This window comes from Paroedura picta, chromosome 5 (genome assembly GCF_049243985.1).
Source record: "Paroedura picta isolate Pp20150507F chromosome 5, Ppicta_v3.0, whole genome shotgun sequence".
NCBI classification, from domain to species: domain Eukaryota; kingdom Metazoa; phylum Chordata; class Lepidosauria; order Squamata; family Gekkonidae; genus Paroedura; species Paroedura picta.
In genome coordinates, this window is record NC_135373.1 from 109,108,869 (window position 1) to 109,128,409 (window position 19,541).

Here is a 19,541-nt window from a genome sequence, read left to right on the forward strand (position 1 = left end):
TACAAATGCACGTTCCAGTTTCCAACAGGCTCACTAGGGGTTAGTTACAACTCAAGACTACACAAAGAGTTAAGAGCCAAACCCTTAAAGAACGCCTGCCAGATGTTGTTAAAGAGAATTTATTACAGCAAACTATGCCTTTAAACAAAGTAGAAGGCTTGAAAAATAAAATCTGCTTACCACAAGCATTTCAATTTCTGCAACTAACCCCCCCCCCGAGAACACGGAGGGGGGGAATGTAATGATTTTGTAGCAATATTCTCTTACACTCCTTCAACTTTCATTTTCAAGGGGTCATTTAAGCCAGCAACCACCGTACTCACCAAGTGTGCTTGCATCATTGTCACAAGGTAATATTTTCCCTACCCACATCCCTAAAACAGGCAACATGACCTCTTGTTAGATCTTGTGAGTGACCAAAAGTGCTTGAATGTCTAATTATCTGGTTCTGTTTATTGTTGAGATCTGGTGATGACCTACTGTACTTAAAAGTATCTGAATAGGGCTGCAGAGATTGTCATTTAAATCCTCAGAAACTCTCCAGGTGACCTTGGACTAGTCTTTTTCTCAGTTCGACTCATCTCAGGAGACTATTGAGAACCACACAGGCTGGCCTGAGTTTCTTGGAAGAAAAGGGGAAGAAAAGTTTGATGATGAATAGATCAAATGTTTCCTTTCATTAGCAGAAGGTGTTCCCTCCTCATAAAGAGGGACAAAAGCCGAGAGAAATTAAGACGTCCCCAAATGAAAAGATATGGAGCAAAACCGCTGTACAAAAATCAGAACCAAAATTGCATCCAAAGGGATGGGGAGGAAATGATGATCCAGATGAGAAATCTTTTACTGAAATGAAAAGAAAATGAAAGCTAAAAAGGTGCGGGGGGGGGGGGTAAGAAGAGGATACAAATGAGGGAGAAAGAGAGACAGGAAAACATAAACTGATAAGAAATGGAAGTCAGAAATTGCTTTCATGAGAAGGAGGGATGAGGAGAGAATGAGGATTCAGATAAGGAACTCTAAATTGCAATAAAGAACATAGCTAAAAACTGAGAAGATGAGAGGCAAATTTGGGGGTGGCAAGATGAGGGTGCAAATGGAGGAGAGGGAAAAGAGCATTAGATTTCGGGCTGGAGGGGAAAACAATCAAGAAGAAACGCGTCTCAAAATACAGAAACACGCGAGGCAAATTACAGAAGATGGTGGCGATAGAGAGAGGTGAAAACCTTGCGACAAACTTTCCTTGGGTCACATGAAAAGAGGGAGAAAGGCTACAGGTTGGGGAGGAGGAAAGGGTCTTCATTTTTTTCAGGTGAGGAATCACAACCTGAAGTCACCAGATGATTGGATAAGAAAGGAAAGGAGATTTCAGGCGGCTTACTTATCATCCCTATCCCCCCCTCCCAATTCCCATCCACTGCATCTACTGTTACGCAGGTCCGCTATAGCAGGGGTAGTCAACCTGTGGTCCTCCAGATGTTCGTGGACTACAATTCCCATGAGCCCCTGCCAGCATTTGCTGGCAGGGGCTCATGGGAATTGTAGTCCACGAACATCTGGAGGATCACAGGCTGACTACCCCTGCGCTACAGCACTCTTTTCTCCGCCAGCAGCGTTCCGACCTTCATAGGGCAGGAAGGAGTGGCCACCTTCTTGGAGGTGACAACGGATAAAGGAGGCCAAGCAGTAGGCTGAGCAGCCACCTCCTTTCTTGAGAGCAGTGGGACACTAGTCAATTCCCACCTCCACACCCACTGCCCCTGCAATCAGCCTGCTGGCTTTGTTGCTTTTGCCGGCGCCGGCAATGGCTGTGCGTGGGCTGGCGGCCAAGGCAAGAGCCTGTGCAGCCTCCTGGCCACGGCTTCCAACTTGCCAAGGTAACAAAAACACGCTCGCCGCTCGCAAGTCCGCTTGTGGAATGCTGGTGCTGAGCCAGTAATGATGCCTCTATTTTCAACACAAAGGGTGGGTTTATTTTTAGTTAACAAAACTGATTTCAACCATGGGCAACATTTAATTGTGTAGAGACTATAAGCTGGCAGGGTTTATATGCTGAATACCTGGGCTGTAACGTTTACTCAATACGTTATAGCCGACGATGGAAAAGATACCTTCAGTTAAACAAGGCAGCTTGTATTCATTCCTTAAATACCGGAGGTGTGGCAGAAAGGGAAGTCGAGCCACAGCTGACTTATGGTGACCCTATCGGGTTCCTGAGGCAAGAGACATTCAGAGGTGGTTTATTTATTTAGTTATTATATTTATATACCGCCCTCCCCGGGGGCTCAGGAGAGCCATTGCCTGCCTTCCGCAGAAGTCTCCCACCCAAATACTAGCCAGGGGCAACTCCTTATAAAAGAAACAGGTAGGGGAGCTAACTTGGAAGAGGCATTCCTTCTCTCGCAAAAAGGAATGCCTCTTATAATATGGTGCCTGCTAACATAAATAAATGCATTGCCATCATCATCTACTAAAAACAAGGTGTGTTATTTGTTTCAAAGCTATCTTATTGGCATGCAAATAGTGCAGCTTTCATATAACCTATTTATCAAAACTCAACTGTAATTAAGCAGGTGACATCCTATTGAATGTCATCCATCTCGTTCAATGGCAATATTGGCCTTGTCCAGAATGGGTGCATCAATAATTACATGCTCTCCCTTTCCTCCCCTGTCACTTTAACTACTGAAGTAATGGGGAGGAGAACAGACCATTTTCCTCCAACGAACATGCCTGCCAGTCTGACAGTCACTTTACATTTTTTTTTCTCCAGAGAAATGTTCTCTTTTTCAAGCTGAGTTGGCAAGCGACACAGTTTTCAATCGACAACACTGCTAGACTGCTCAGCTGTTCTGCGGGCTTTGTCAAGTGCAGACAATTATTTCTAACAGAAGATAGCCTATGAAGCGTTCAGCCCCTCAGCAACTTGCTTCTCCATACCCAATATCTCATTTTCAGCACTGGCTGCTTTTCACGTCTCCAAGATACAACAAGACTGCACAAAGTCTGCACAGTTTGTAACACACCATGCCCCCTGCAACTCACTAGCCACATAAGGTGGGTTAGCAAAGCCCAGTCAAAGCTCCTGTGATTGTTGCCAACTGGGAACTGCAAAAACACTACTGCCCATCGAGCACTTGGATCAGCAGAGCCCCAAGGCTTGGCTTTCATAGGCCTCAACCAAGGCACGGGACTAAATATTATATATTCCATCCAATCCTAGGCATTCGCTTGCAGAGGCTCATGGGAATAGTAGTCCATTAACATCTGGAGGGCCACAATTTGACTACCCCTGGATTAAACAAATCAAATGCCATGGAGAGCACATATCTTCAACTTGCATGTTTTTTTTTAAGAAAACCCTGACTGGATCTCAATGCATAATCAAAGCATGGTGCTATCACCCCATCCACTGTCTAAGCAAGCCATTCACAGCCTCTAAATAGAAGATCAGCAGAACTTCCTTGGAAAACACAAACTAATGACACAAGGTAAAAATCACAGCATGTCAAGTTCAATAATCCTTTCAGGACTTTAAAAATCCTTAAATGCTACTAGAAAACGGTCAGCCAGCAAACAACACGGATAGTAAAACTAAGACTGATTTCCACTCATGAAAAACAGTGGCCAAACAACAACAACAAAACCCACCTCACAATGCAGAAGCAAGAAACTCAAGCTGAACAGAGAGGATCGTGCCGCCAGTGGGGCAAAGAACTCAGATATTTTGGAGTGAATATAATTAGGGCCACAGGAAATGTAAAGAAAAAAACAGCTATTTTACAAACAGGCTCTCAAACAAAGCTTAATCAATTCTTGTTAAATGGTGGTGTTGGAAAGTACCATCAAGTTGCAGCTGACTTATGGTGCATTGAAAGATTTTTAAGGCAGGAGGCATTCAGAAGTGATTTGCCATTTCCTACCTGGACTTCCTTGGAGGTCTCCCATCTAAACACTAATCTGGACCGACCCTGCTTAGCTTTCTGAGGCTACACTGGGCCCTAGAAATCTGGCACTGGCCCCACCCCATTTACACCACTCCATGTGAGTCTACTCGTTATTATAATGCCTGTTGGGCAGCATCTTTCTTTTATCAGATGCTTCCCTGTTGCTATCTCTAAACCCAGCCTGAAAAGATTTCCCTATTGCCTACGCATTTTGAAACTTAATACTACCACCCTTACCAAGATGTTCACACTTAACTCATTTGTTTATGTTAACCTGTTCACTGTCCCTCCCCCTCCCTAGTTTGTCTAATCAGAGGGAAATTATAGTGTAGGGGGAAAAAAACACCTTACTCTTAAAAGAGACCTTGGGGTCATTCAGTAAAATGTATTATTGTTAAGTCCAGAAGAAAACATTCTCTTTATTTATGTACTTGGGTATTTCTGTGCTGGTTCCCCCCCCCCCCCAAGGGATCCAAAGAAGCTTACAGAAGTTCCCAGTTCCACCTAAACAATATAATTTAACTAATGGCTAGCCCAATCTTGGAAGCCAAACAGGGGCAGCTCTAGTCAATGCTTGAACGGGAGACCACCTGGGTTGATATGCAGAGGCCTTGAAAACCTAAGGGGCTCACCATACGTTGGCTGTCACTTGACAGCATTTCATACAGCCAATAAATATTCGTTTGACTCATACAAGTAAATAATTCTTTGCCACAATATACAGCAGACGCTTCTAGTTCACAAGGCTTTAAAACCAAAAATTCCATTGGAAACACAGGTATCAATGGTATTAGTAATGACAGACAAAAGGAAGTTTTGTATTCTGAAGCAGGACAACTCTGATTGTCTCCAATACCTGGTGAATACCTGGGGGAAACTATCCTCACTAAGCCTTATGAGCATCTTTGATTATCAGGAATCCATGGTTAGCAATAGTAATGAGAGTAGATTCTTACATAGAATACTTATTATCAAACTGTAGCAGAGCAGCCAGCCATCAGCATGAAACTGTTACTACGGGCAAGTCTTTGCATGCATATGTACATTAAAAACATATGGGTGATTGTATTTACTCCTTAATGAGACAGTCGTCTGCATTTCGGGTCCTACCTCCAGATTTCTTCCCTATACATAATGTGTATAGTATGCACATGCACACCCCCTTTAGAATAAAGTACTACATGAAAATTAACAATCCCAACCACAGCACTCTAAGGTAAGAATGCCATTCTGAAGGCACAGACTAAGGCTGAGGAAGACAGAGATTTACCCAAGACTCTTCGTGAGCTCGTGGCAGAGGTGTGATCTGAATGGGAGACTTACTGCTACAATTATGGCATTACATCAGTCCTCTCTACAGTGGTCTCCAACCTTTATATCACCGGGGACCGGTCAACACTTGACAATTTTACTGAGGCCCCCGGGGGAGTAGTCTTTTGCCGAGGGACATCATCGCCTGTGCCTCTGCTCCACTTGCTTTCCCGCCAGTGCCCCTGACTTCCCGCCGCCCACTGGGGGGGCGCTGCCAGCAGCAGCTGCGCAGTGCCATGCCGAGGGGGAGCCCCAGTGATGGCGGCCGCTGGAGAACACCAAAAGTTAGCCAGTGGCCGAGTGGCAGGGCAGCCCCTGAGGCAGCAGCTGAGGAGGAGGACGAGGAGGAGCTGCGGCCCGGTACCGACTGATCCATGGATCGATACCGATGCCCGGACCGAGGGTTGGGGACCACAGTTGTACAACACAAACAAACTTAGTCTACCTGAGAGAATATATCCTTAGAAATATACTGCAGGAGAAAGACAGAAAAAGATACCACTAATATTCTAATTGTCTGCTCACTAAAATATAGGTAGCTGCTGTCAGCCATGGATTTCTTCTAAATCCTAAAGATATCCTAAAAGACACAGGTCTACAACACCTCATCTCAATATTACAAATAATTATGTAAAGTGCAAAAGACTGAACGAATGCAAAAAGCAAGAACACTTAAGGAAGTGTACTAGACATTCTCTAAGGTGACATTATCTTGCCCTACAGTTTTAAGTACCTTGACACCAAAGCGAGTTTATAGCTATGAAGTCAGAATAAGTCATGGAACTCTTATTTCTTGCCTTCCATGTTTTTTGTGCATAAAACACAAAGGCTACAAGAGTCCTGTCAGAGAGCCTCCAATCTGCAACACAAAAAGATCCAGTACAGTTCTGAATACGACAATTCTCACTCAGCATCTCTATAAAAAGCACGTGCCAGTGATAACTCAGCAGGCCACATTTGCATGTATCTTCAGATCATATGTTTGTAAGAATCATCTCGCCCCATCCCTGCCCCTACAAGATGTTTGAGAAATATTTATTTATGAAACCAAATCACGTGAATAAAGACTGTGGCCTTGCTCGCGGCACAAAGCATCAGAGATCAATGCAGTTTTCTGCACCAGGGATTAATTTGGGTGCAAGAAATGATTCTCTTGCACTGCCAAACAAGGAGCCTAACAAAGCCCACAGGCCCATCCTTGCCCAAGCGCTGTTCATACAGGCCATGTGACCCTGTTTGATTTTTTAAAAAATACAATCCACAGGGAGCTTTCAACACCTCTGTCTTGGCAGGGTAACCACCCGACCCACCTACTCAGACGGCTGTACAAACTGGCGCCGTCAAAGCACAAGCAAGCCAATCTCTGCAAAAGAAACATAAATTTATTCTCCCCGCCCCAAGGGATTGCAGAGATGCCTTGTCTTCTCCCTCATGCACTGGATTCCCTTAACCCCCCCAGGGACCCCGTTAATTCCAGAGAGAGCTCGCCCTGGGCTGCGGCGGGGGGGGGGGGCGTTGGTGGAACTTTTCAGTCGCAGCTCATTTACCCCGACAAGCAAGTGGCCTGCAGAATAAACCCCAAAATTGTGCGAAACGAAATGCCAAATGGGGAAGGGGGGAGTTGCCCGCCAGGCACCCAAGGGGTACAACAAGCAAAGCAGCAGGACCGGGGGAAGGGAGAGGGAGGAGAAGAGACCCCGAATGGTGCCTCTGCCCAGCCTCCTCGCCCAGCAGCAGCAACTTGGGTTGCCAACTTATCGGCGGGCCGCGGCGCCTGTGCCTCCAGCAGCAGCAGCAGGAACTCGAAGGCGCTGCCATGAGCAGGTGATGCCGCTTGCCTCGCTGCTGGGGAAACCTCCACCTGCACCCGAGGCTGCCCCAGGCAGGCAAGGCAGGGGGACGGGGAAGATTCTTCGCCTCCCCCCCCCCACCCCCGTCCCTCCGCCAGCCACGCACCCCCCGGCCCTCGGCTGCCCTTCCCCGGCAGACCATCCCCCCCCCCACCGCCGGAGCAGCGCGCCCGGTCGCCTGAGCCGAGGGTCCCGGGTGGCCGGGTCGGCCCTGCCCTGCCGCCAGCCTCACCTCCTCGGGGACGGCGGGGTCTCCGCCGGCGCTGCCCCCCGCGTAGCAGGCCCCAGGCGGCGGCTCGGTCTCCATGTCCCCGTTGAAGAGCGAGGCCCCCTCGGCGCTGCCGCCGCTGCTCAGCGCCGCCATCTTGGCTCGGAGGGCTGGGGAGGGGGAGGGGGCCGAGGAGGAGGAGGGAGGAGGAGGGGCGGGGGAGCCGTGTCGCCCCTGACGACCCGGCCGCCCCCAGCCGCGACCCGTAGCGGAGCGTGGGGAGAGGGGAGGAGGAGGAAGGGGAGGAAAGCCGCCGAACCCGCCGCCAGAGGCTTCCCGGAGGCCCTCACGTCACACCAGGGCCGTGACGTCACCCAGGGCCGCCGCCACCGCGCATGCCCGCGCGGACGTCACCGGGAAACACCCTGACGTCATGACGCGAGCCCCCCGCCCGCGCGTCACCTAGGGAACCCGGGGGGCGTGGAACTGCGGCGCCACGCCCTCTGACCCCTCCTCGCCCTCGAGCTGCTGTTGTCGGCAGGGCTCCGCCCCCCGCTTCTCTGTCGCTTTTATCCCGGCTTTGCAAAGCAAGGAATCGTGACGTTTAGGAGCAGTGATGCGGGTTTTCAACAAAGAAAAGTCCAGTCAGCCGCGGTCAAAGGCGGCTCCAAATGCGAAAATGACATTAGAAAGTAGCCTGGGAACACTCAAGTTTACACCCCCCACGTTTCTCCAAAACACTTAAAACTGCCCTGCTCAGGCGTGCTTCTCGCAGCAGGCACAGGCGCTGCAAAGGATTCAGTGGAGCTGCAGAGACGGACAGGGTGTTTCGTCTGGGGCAGCAGCAAACACTCCAGTCGTACCTGGAGGATGAGCAACGTCTATCCCTGCAAAAGCTTTGCTGAATCAGAGCTCGCTTCATCAGGTGCATGACATCTATAATGAGCAGGAGCCACCTCGACAGATTTTGTCCAGGATGAAAACGCCATGTATCTGATGAAGTGAGCTGTTGACTCATGAAATACTGCAAAAATGTTTGGGTGGCTAGCCATGTGGGTCTGCAGAAGGAGAACAAAGTTTTGGTCTAGCGGTACCTTTAAAACCCACGAAGTTTTATTCAATCAGTTTTTGTGTGCATGCACACCTAGACTTCTGTGTTATTTTAGTCAAAAGAGTGGGAGTTATAATAACAATTAGGCCATGCTTATAGAGCATTTATGTATATTTTTCAGTCTTCAGAAAGTGTGAGTGTATTAAGTGCTTTCAAGTTTCTTGTGTGTGCAAAGCACTTACCTGCATGAATTAAATGTCCTTTTAATTTCTTGCGTGAAATTCCCATCCAAAATAATGCATTACTAAAGTGAGGACATATTAGTATTTCGTTTTTTAAAAAAGATTTTTTATTTAATAAAATAAACATGAACAACAAAAAAGATACACAGGATACACAAGGAGAAGGGGGAGATGAAACCACCATCTAAGCTTAATAGACATATTCAAATTCCAAACTTCTCTCACTTCATCACCGTAATGTATAAAATACTATTATAACGGAGAGTTACAGATATTAGAGTCCGGAAATTTACTTAGATACCTAATAAGAGTCTCCTGTAATTCCTTAACTGCACCTCAATCTTCTCTAATATTATTAGTTTTTATATATTTTTGAACTCTAGTTTTCCAATCAAGAATTATTAACAATCTTCCAATTAGTCATAATAACCATTCTGGTTAAAAGAAAATTTACAAGATTTTTCTGCTTACAGTATTTATAGTCACCAAGAAATAAATTAAGTGTCCCTGCTGGTGAGTTCCCTGCCCGCCTCCAGCCCGTGGGCCTTGGGGCTCCTTGGGAGGGCCCCTAGATGACCAAGCCACATGGCCAGGGACACACCTGCCTGCAGCCTTTCCAGATCCTAGGGAGAAAGAGAGGCCAACCAGAGAACAGCCGCCTGTTGCATTTCCAGGTCCTGAAGGGAGGGTGAGTTCTTCCATCACCATCTAGTGCCGGTTGTATTCGTGAATGCAATGGGCTTGGCCCCCAGTACAAAAATAAATAGTATGGAGATGAGCTGTAATTGAACGGGATCCCCAGGTCTCACCTGGCAAGTGACATTCCTGTTTCTTATAGCACAACCACCATAAGATCATACTATTACAACACAGTGAAGGAGATTCCTCTTGAGAGATGGGCTGACCACCAGGGTTGCACATGCTTCAAGTGAGGTACACTTGAGGCAGTTTCTGGAATGGATTTTGTGATTTGGTATGCAAGATGTGAAGGTATAGAACAGCTATTTTTTTCCTTAAAAAGAGAAAAAACTTTATTCACTACAGCACGGCTTCACAATCTAGAGCGCAGTACATAAGGAAAATGGATAGCATAGTACAAAGGACAGGAACAGAGCTTAAAAAAGAAAGTAGAACGCTTTAATAACTAGTCTAACTTTAGAGTCACAGATGTCACTTCAGCATCCCTCCAAGGGGGGTGGGTACAGGCTGCTGGAACTTAGGAGCTAGAGCAGGGTTTCCCAACTAGTGTACCGGGATACAATAGTGTATCTCGAGAGCCCCTCAGATGTATCTCACATGGGGGATTCCAAGATGGTGGCCATACGGAGCTGAAAGCCACCGCTACAGGAGTGCTGCTTCTTCCCCTGGGACTGGGGTAAGTTGGCTAAGTGGGTCTTCTCATGCAGGGGTAGTCAACCTGTGGTCCTCCAGATGTCCATGGACTACAATTCCCATGAGCCCTTGCCAGCATTTGCTGGCAGGGGCTTATGGGAATTGTAGTCCATGAACATCTGGAGGACCACACGTTGACTACCCCTGTGCTATTGGGTGTCAGGGCTGTCTTGAGTAGGGGGCAGTATATTTCATTTTATCTTATATTTTTATTTGCATATGGGGCATCACAGGCAAAGTGTGGTGGGGTGAGGAGATGGGGGGCTATTTTTAATGTTTCTTTTTATTTGTGTATGGGGAGTGTGCAGGGGGCACGGCCAGCTGACATCACTTCCATGGTACCTGGAAGCCTGAAAAAGCCTGAAAAATATTTCAGGTGTACCTCCATGGCCAAAAGGTTGAAAATGGCTGATCTAGAGGCTGGTGTCCCTTTGTTTCTTCCCTTTTGAAAGCACAGCAATTGTCTTCTTTCCTGAACTGGTAGAGATGGGTATTGGGGGTGGTGTTGATGACTCCTTGGCTGGTTGTTTTGGGGCGGCTTCAACATCCAAGCTCTATTGTGCTGGGCATTGAATTGCGGCACAGTTATGAAACTTCTTAGGTGACCTGTGAGATAAGTTACTATGGGCTGTGTGGTTCGCACACGTTCATCCCATGTGGGCCAGTCTGCCCAGTGTGTGTTGCCCATCCCCACAGAGACTGTCACGTGGATGACAAAACAGATGGCACAGTCAGCGAGTCTCAGGAGAGCATCAGTTTGAATCAACACCACTGTGACTATAGAAATTGCTGCCTGATCACTGCAGCTATGCCTGTGGATTTCCTGACTCATATTATGCCCGCTGTGCACCACAGCATGGGCATGAAGGAGGATCGCTCTGGACTCACTGCTTGGAGGTAATTTGAGTTAAGAACTTAGTGCCCCATGCTTCTGTTTTCCCCACAGCTAATGTGAAGCATGCAGCCAAACTCACGGATTTCACCCACAAGAAGCCCCAAATGACTTCCGCAGTATACACATTGCATGCAAGAGTTATGGTAGAAAAGCAGAAGAAAGAAATGCAAGACTTTGGCTTTCCCTATTATTTTCACTGATGATCTTGAAATCCGTTTCTTGAACTCTCTTGAAATGCATTCTACAAACCCTCGTATTCACCTAATCTCTGATATAGCATAATCCCCCTCTGTATTCAATTCTTCTATTCAGGTATTTCTTTATTTTTAATTTAGTTTATTTATAGTCTGCCTTTCTCACCAGTACTCAAGGTGCATTACATAGTGTAAAGTAATGCAATCAATAGGACGAGATATTTCATAAGAAATGAGATAGGACTAGGATTATAGAAATTTGAAACAAAGCTAAAAGTATTAGATGTCATGTTACACAATGCTAAACAGTGAACACATAAGAAGACTAGAAAAAGAAGAGTTAGTTTTTATACCCTGCTTTTCACCTACCAAAGGAGTCTCAAATTAGTTTACAATCAGTTTCCCTTCCTCTCCCCACCACAGATACCCTGTGAGGCCGGTGGGGTTGAGAGAGCTCTGACAGAACTGCTATGTGAGAACTGCTAACAGAACTGTGTCTAGCCCAAAGTCTAGCTGGCAGTACGTGGAAGAGAGGGGAATCAAACTCTGCTCTCCAGATTAGAAGCTGCCGCTTTTAACCACTACACCAAACTGGCACACTGTATGTAATGGTTTAGTCCACAGCTCCATTCTGTGTAAAAAGCCCCATCCTGAACCATTCCATTGCAATATACTTCCTGGCAACCTGGTAACTTTTATAGAAATGCCCTCTTGAACAATTCTGTTTTGCACAGCTTGTGGGAAGGCAGAAGCATGGGGGCCTTCCTAACGTCCTCAGGCAGGCCATTCCCAAGAATAATGGAATGGCAATCTCTCTATCATGCAGTTGCCTAAGATTTAAGAGAAGGCCAATGTGGCAGAAGCCAGTACTCAGATCTGAACTTTTCTGAATCTCCTGGGCCCTTTTCCAAAATATGTTGTCCTTGATCATCTAGTAACTGAGGTTCTACCCACAGCCTGTCCCAAAAGAGACAATAACAGAATACCACTAGTGGTCAAATACAGCTGTTAACTCAAAACAGTTCAACTCATCATCAGCAACTTACAATGTCTACTGGATAATGGCAGTTTTCTTTCACAAGTACTTGGGGTGGGGAAACTTTTCTTGCTCACAGCCCCCAGTCTTAAACAACTCCTCACCCATGAACTGGTACTAGAACTTGCAGGAAACCCCACTGCCAACTTTGCTGCTACATACACTCAGGACACTACGTTGGGGACCTCAACGTATCTGTTTTATTACAAAGGAATTTCAGGAAAGGACTAGAAAGAGAGATTGCTGAATTACAACACTCAGAACAATGGAACACCCAGGGCTTAACAGAGATATTGGCTTCTTATCTCACTACACATGCTAAATCACTTAGTTCTTGCATCTGTTTATTCACTTTTTTATTATATGTGTGCTGACATTGGTATTCACACATTTTATCAACTAATCTAATCTTAGCCATATATTGCTTGGCTACTTTAAAATTTGTTGGTCTTAAAGATACCACTGGACTCAAACTTTGTTCTGTTTCAGACTTTAGAAAAGGCTAACACATCTACACACCTGACTTTTTCTAAGAGTGTGTCACTGCTGATTACTAAGCCTTAGCAAATGATGGATTTGGTTTAATCTGAAGAAAAAAATGGAGTTTGATCTAATAGACAAGGGTCCCCTGAGAAACGTTCTCCTGTTGTTTGAAATGTTTAATGCAATACAAGAGAAAGCGCTTTAAAGAGCAATATATGGGGGGGGGGGGAGACACGACATGAACTCAGCAGCTTTCCATAATTACCTTCACCAAAGCTTTTAAAACAAATTTCTTAACAGAGTAACAAATGGGGTTTATATCCATTAAGACTGTTTCTTCTGTACATTCAAACATACTTTAATACATCTCTTTACTCATAAGCCAGCTGTAAATAGTTGATGGGGCTCATTTGAATGTTATTGTAGCAGGTTCCTGTTGTTTTTTTATTTGGTTTCCCAACCAGTTAACTGTATAATGGCAAAATATCAAATAACAGTATGGTTACCTGCCCAGGTCCCATGCTGCCAACAAATGCACAATAAACTTATTTGTTCCAGCAAGAATTGTAGAATAACAGAGTTGGAAGGGACCTCAAGGGTCATCCAGTCCAACCCCCCTGCACTATGCAGGACACTCACATCCCATTCACTCATCCACTGTAACCTGCCACCCCCTTAAGCCTTCACAGAATCAGCCTCTCCGTCAGATGGCTATCCAGCCTCTACTTAAAAATTTCCACTTTGTTGAGTACATGCTCACTCCAGCCCCATACCATAAAGAGACTGGGGAATTACTTACTGACAAAAAGTTCACCTTTGTGGCCCACCCATAATCCCGAGGCATACACCTCAGCATCAACTGTGGCTGCTATGGCAACCCAAAATGTCAACAGCATTCTAGGTGGTACAGGGCCACATTTGCAAACCTCTATTCTGGGATGGTGGTCCATTATCCATTTTTTTTAAGTTGTATTTTTCTGGAAACAGGATAGCCGAGAAGCAATACCAAAATATCTCAATGCCTGAATCTCCATTCTCACAAACATCAACCATGGCCAGCAAAGGAGCGCTCATCTTTTTAAATGGGTAGAGAATAAAGGTAAAGGTATCCCCTGTGCAAGCACCAGGTCATGTCTGACCCTTGGGGTGACGCCCTCTAGCGTTTTCATGGCAGACTCAATACAGGGTGGTTTGCCAGTGCCTTCCCCAGTCATTACCGTTTACCCCCCAGCAGCAAGCTGGGTCCTCATTTTACCGACCTCGCAAGGATGGAAGGCTGAGTCAACCTTGAGCCAGCTGCTGGGATTGAACTCCCAGCCTCATGGGCAAAGCTTTCAGACAACATTTCTGCTGCCTTACCACTCTGCGCCACAAGAGGCTCTGGGTAGAGAATAACAGGGTGTAAAAACAGCTCTTCTGCAGGATGAGGGAATCGGCTAAAATTGCTCCTGTGGTAATTGTAGGTGAGATCCAAGCCAATGACTGTGAAATTTTAGGCAGTTCTCACAGGTTTGCTCGTTGTATATGCCATAGTGCCTTTTAGTACACCATTCCCTAATTTTGTGATCCGGTTTTATTTCATTATCGGTTGTCTTGTACTGCTATCAGAGCATGGCTTTTAATAGTGCAATTAGCCCTGAGTCTCAGCAAGTAAGGACAATCAATAAAAAAGAGTATATACCGGTAATTTGCACTTGTGCTCTGCAGCTTCATGGCTGGTGACTTACAGTGCCATCCTAAGCAGAATTAAACCCTTCTAAGGCCATTGACTACAAACCCAACTAGCCTTTTTAACAAGCTGGGTCAAAGGTTTCCCTGACCCTGACTCTCATTCCTCTCAGTCAGCCAATTGGCTCCTAAGACCATTTCTCTGTTGTGTTTCCAACAGAACACACATCAAGCGCTAAGGTGTGCTCCTGAACAATCATAGACACATGTTGATGTCCCCTTATTTCCCCGGAGGGACGGACCAGAACCAATGGGATGAAATATAATTCAAAAGAAATTCCGTCTAAATATCCGGAAGAAGTTCCTGAGAGTTAGAGTGGTTTCTCAGTGGAACAGGCTATCTCAGGAGGTGGTGGGTTCTCCATCTTTGGAAATTTTTAGAAGAAGAAGAAGAAGAGTTGGTTCTTATATGCCGCTTTTCCCTACCCGAAGGAGGCTCAAAGCGGTTTACAGTCGCCTTCCCTTTCCTCCCCCCACAACAGACACCCTGTGGGGTGGGTGAGGCTGAGAGAGCCCTGATATCACTGCCCGGTCAGAACAGTTTTATCAGTGCCGTGGTGAGCCCAAGGTCACCCAGCTGGATGCATGTGGGGGAGCGCAGAATCGAACCCGGCATGCCAGATTAGAAGTCCGCACTCCTAACCACGACACCAAACTGGCTTTAAACAGAGGCTGGGTAGAGGATGATTCTGTGAAGGCTCAAGGGGGTGGCAGGTTACAGTGGATGAGCGATAGGGTTGGGAGTGTCCTGTATAGTGCAGGGGGCTAGACTAGATGATCCATGAGGTCCCTTCCAACTCTATAATTCTGACTCTTACACACATTTTGTCCAGGCTAATCTGCATTTAAACCCTAGCCCTCTATAAAGAATACCCAACCACCCCAGGCAAGCCCCATCCCATCAGATTTCGGAAGCTAAGCGGGGTCAGCCAAGGTTAGCACTTGGAAGGGCGGCCTCCAAGGAATACCAGGAACCAGCAACAGCAAACTACCTTCAGATGTCTCTTGCCTGGCAGCCAGGCAATCCTAGGAACTCCTGTCTACGTTACATACATGCCAAACTGGGTGACCTTACGTTAGTCACTATCAACCTGACCTACCACACGAGGTTGTGGCAAGGATGAAAGGGAAAGAAGGAACCTTCCATATGTTGCTCTAACTTCTTGGGGAAAGGGAAAGATCCAAAGCATGGACCTCATTCGGGATATCACACTTGCCAGATATGCTTTCTATGTTGACCAGGAGCAAGAGGGGCAACATGTGTCCAAAGGCAAACCTCAGCGATGTGTGAATCTTGACACTGTTTTTAACCAGGGAGATGGGAGCTAACCAAGATTGCCTGTTCTGAAATGCAAGGCAAAGTATTAAAAGTAGAAGTTCCACCTGCCTCAGCGTACCAACACTTGCTAGACGGCCTATCTTGCCTTACCTTGTCATTTTTACTTGCTTCCCGCTTGGGTTTATTAATTTTTTATCCTGAGGTATTATGTACTTCTGATCTTGCACTTCTCATGACAGTATTTTTCTGGTGCCAGCAACGGCCCAGCCATTTTCTGTTTTTTTTTTTTACAGTTTCCAGTTCTGCTTTCGGACAGTTCTAGGCCCAGTTGTGGATGAGACTTCACCTTCCCAGCAGAAACGCAAAATTCAACAGGGGCAAGGACTGAAAGAGAATGTTCTTTCGCCCACCTGAATGGAAATGACCCCACCGGACACTTATGTCTGGCAGAACCAGTTTTGCTCAGCCTGCCTAGTTTCCTGTGGAAAATCCCTTCAAACTGTTGACAGTGAAGCACATTCCGAAATATGAAGGGAAGACAACAGCATATTCTATGGATGTTTAATAGTGTTGTTGTTGTTAGGTGCAAAGTCGTGTCCGACCCATCGCTACCCCATGGACAATGATCCTCCAGGCCTTCCTGTCCTCTACCATTCCCCGGAGCCCATTTAAGCTCACATCGACTGCTTCAGTGACTCCATCCAGCCACCTCATTCTCTGTTGTCCCCTTCTTCTTTTACCCTCAATCGCTCCCAGCATTAGGCTCTTCTCCAGGGAGTCCTTCCTTCTCATGAGGTGGCCAAAGTATTTGAGTTTCATCTTCAGGATCTGGCCTTCTAAGGAGCAGTCAGGGTTGATCTCATCTAGGACTGACCGGTTTGTTCGCCTTGCAGTCCAAGGGACTCGCAAGAGTCTTCTCCAGCACCAGAGTTCAAAAGCCTCAACTCTTTGATGCTCGGCCTTCCTTATGGTCCAACTTTCACATCCATACATTGCAACTGGGAAGACCATAGCCTTGACTAGACGCACTTTTGTTGGCAGGGTGATGTCTCTGCTTTTTATGATGCTGTCTAGATTTGTCATAACTTTCCTTCCCAGAAGCAAGCATCTTTTAATTTCTTTGCTGCAGTTCCCATCTGCAGTGATCTTGGAGCCTAGGAAAATAGTATTGTATGTTTAATAGTATCGTATAACAAACGGGGATCTGTAAATAGGCCCCGCCGACCAGGGCTCAAATACACTCTCACCTTGAAGCTTACTGGCTGATGTTGGACTAATCACTGTCACTTCCATCTAACTTAGAGGGTTGTCACATTTACATATGCAATTTCCCTACATTTACAATGTGCTTGGAGTGAAGGTAGGACATAAATGTGATACACAAGATCAATAGGTAAGGACGTTTTGTGTCTGCACCAAAGGTTGTAAAAAATGTCAGCAGTAAACATAACTTGGGGAAGTTTTATGTCCACACTAAAGATTTTTAAAAAAATATCATCACTAGTAAACCTAACAAACTGGAGTTTGAAGACGTGTATCCCAGTGCAACTGGTCACTATGGAGTGTACATTCTGTGGCAAATCTTCAACCAGCCTTGATCATTTGAGGTAAAACATACTGTTATTTGTAGGACCAAACTTGAGAAATGAATCATTTTTAAGTTGTACACATTGTAGTCAAGGATTTGAATGTCAAAACACCTCCATACAAATGTTGCTTTAGTATTGCTTTTGACCATGTCTGAATGGCTATTGCCTGCCTGAATGAATGCAAAATTTTCTAGAGGTAGAGCCTCCCCCCTTCAATTGGTATTACAATCCTATCTATTCCCCCCCCCCTAATTCTTGATTAATCAGCTGGGGGTCATTCACAAGACGCTTTCCCTATGGAGCTATAAACTCCTCTGCTCAGAATAATAGCGTGCTGTTATTATACATGACCATGGATTCTCCAGAATGAAAAAGGAAGGCTAAGGGCATTTCTTCTTTTGAGAACACAAAAAGTCTAAAGACAGAAGTAAGTTCAGGATTTTTGTTTTAACTTCATTGCCATTCAACAGTGAAGAAGCCCAGAAAAACAGGCATTATGTCAGTATTTACAAAGGTTTGAGGCCTACAGGCCTCTCCTCTGCTAGCCAAACAGCAACTAAATATGCTTTAAAAAGTGAATTAACCAGGCAGCCTGAGAAGGGGGGAATGCCTGTGAAATATACTGCATTAACTCTTAGCACGGTAAGCTCTTCGGGGCAGAATCTTTTGAGTTCATTTTATCTATTGAGTATACAAGCGAGATCACTTTCAAACTGGCTGGGTTTTCTACATATAGAATCATAGAATAATGGAAGGTACCTCAAGGGTCATCTAGTCCAACCCCCTGCACCATGCAGGACACTCACTACCCTATTGTTCATCCACTGTAACCTGCCACCCCCTTGAGCCTTCACAGAATCAGCCTCTGTTTAAAAATGTCCAAAGATGGAGAACCCACCACCTCCTGAGGAAGACTGTTCCACTGAGAAACTGCTCTGACTGTCAGGAACGTCTTCCTGACATTGAGACAGAATTCCTTTTGAATTAATATCATCCCATTGGTTCTGGGATATAGACAAAAGGTAAAGTTCATGGACTGAAACCTTTCTCCCCTCACAACCTCAATTCCCTCAAACTCCCCCCTCCCAATGAACAGTTTAGAGCAGGGGTAGTCAACCTGTGGTCCTCCAGATGTTCATTGACTAAAATTCCCATGATCCCCTGCCAGCAAACGATGGCAGGGGCTCATGGGAATTGTAGTCCATGGACATCTGTAGGACCACAGGTTTGACTACCCCTGGTTTAGAGGATACAAGAATTGCTTTTGTTAGTCTTAACAAAAGGCACCACATGACTCTTCTTGTAATATTATGCTGTAGCATTAAAGCTACCATGCTATGGAAAAGAATGGCCAGCCAGTTCTACCTGAGAAGCAAAAACTAAAGCTGATATCCCACAACACTGTGCAGGTGTAAGACAATAGTCACCCCACAGATAGTTTACGAAATAAACAGCACAAGGCAGAAAGCAAGAGTTTAATTACAAACTGAGAATGAAATGTTGTCAGCCAAGCCTCCTTCCCTAGTGTTCTCCCCTTCCACATTTTTATTTAAATGTTCCACTTTTCCACACAACAGGGACATACAGCTATACCTAAGAGTTTTCTGCCATTCAGTCTTGACAACAATCCTGTGGGGTTGGTCAGGCTGAGACTGGCCGGCCCAAGTTCATCTAGCAGGTTTCATACAACAGAGTGGGGATTCACTCAGACCTTAAGACCAGGGGTAACCAAACTGTGACTCTCCAGATGTCCATGGACTACTATTTCCATGACCCCTTGCCAGAAAATGATGGCAGGAGCTCACAGGAATTAGTGCAAGGACATCTGGCAAGGGCTCATGGGAATTGTAGTCTATGGACACCTGGAAAGTCAGTCTGGCCACCCCTGCCTTAGACTAACCACTCCATAGGACCAGCCGTGCTGTCGAGCCCCTGCTGATGTGGTAAACCTTTCTATGGACACCTGGAAAGTCAGTCTGGCCACCCCTGCCTTAGACTAACCACTCCATAGGACCAGCCGTGCTGTCGAGCCCCTGCTGATGTGATAAACCAGCCAGGTTCTCAAGGCAATCCGCAACCAGAGGTGGTTTGCCATTGAGAGCGTCTGCCAGCCTGGACTTCCTTAGCACTCGGGTTGCTTGAGAACGATTGCAGTGGTTCTTTTGTCACACTAGGCCCTAGGAGACCCATGTTCGAATCCTCATTCCATCATAACAAGAAGCAGCAACAGCATAAGCATTATCAGTCTGGTGGATCTTTCCCAGTTTGTCATTGCTGTTCTTGTGGGCTAGGCAAGAACTATACTGCTGGCCTAACCTACGTGCATTAAGAGCATAGAA

The 19,541-nt window shown here is 46.0% G+C and overlaps 1 protein-coding gene across 2 annotated transcripts in view; it reads right to left on the reverse strand.

Moving 5' to 3' along the window:
* BRAF (B-Raf proto-oncogene, serine/threonine kinase) overlaps positions 1-7,712 on the reverse strand; it is a 62,304-nt gene extending 54,592 nt beyond the window's left edge. The window contains exon 1 of one of the 2 annotated variants that reach the window (XM_077339859.1): positions 7,338-7,712. In XM_077339859.1, coding sequence (XP_077195974.1) covers positions 7,338-7,469 — 132 coding nt within the window. In that variant the 5' untranslated portion in view covers positions 7,470-7,712. The remainder of the gene's footprint in view (positions 1-7,337) is intronic. The other variant, XM_077339860.1, reaches the window with a different exon arrangement.
* Between the last annotated feature and the right edge of the window lie 11,829 nt (positions 7,713-19,541).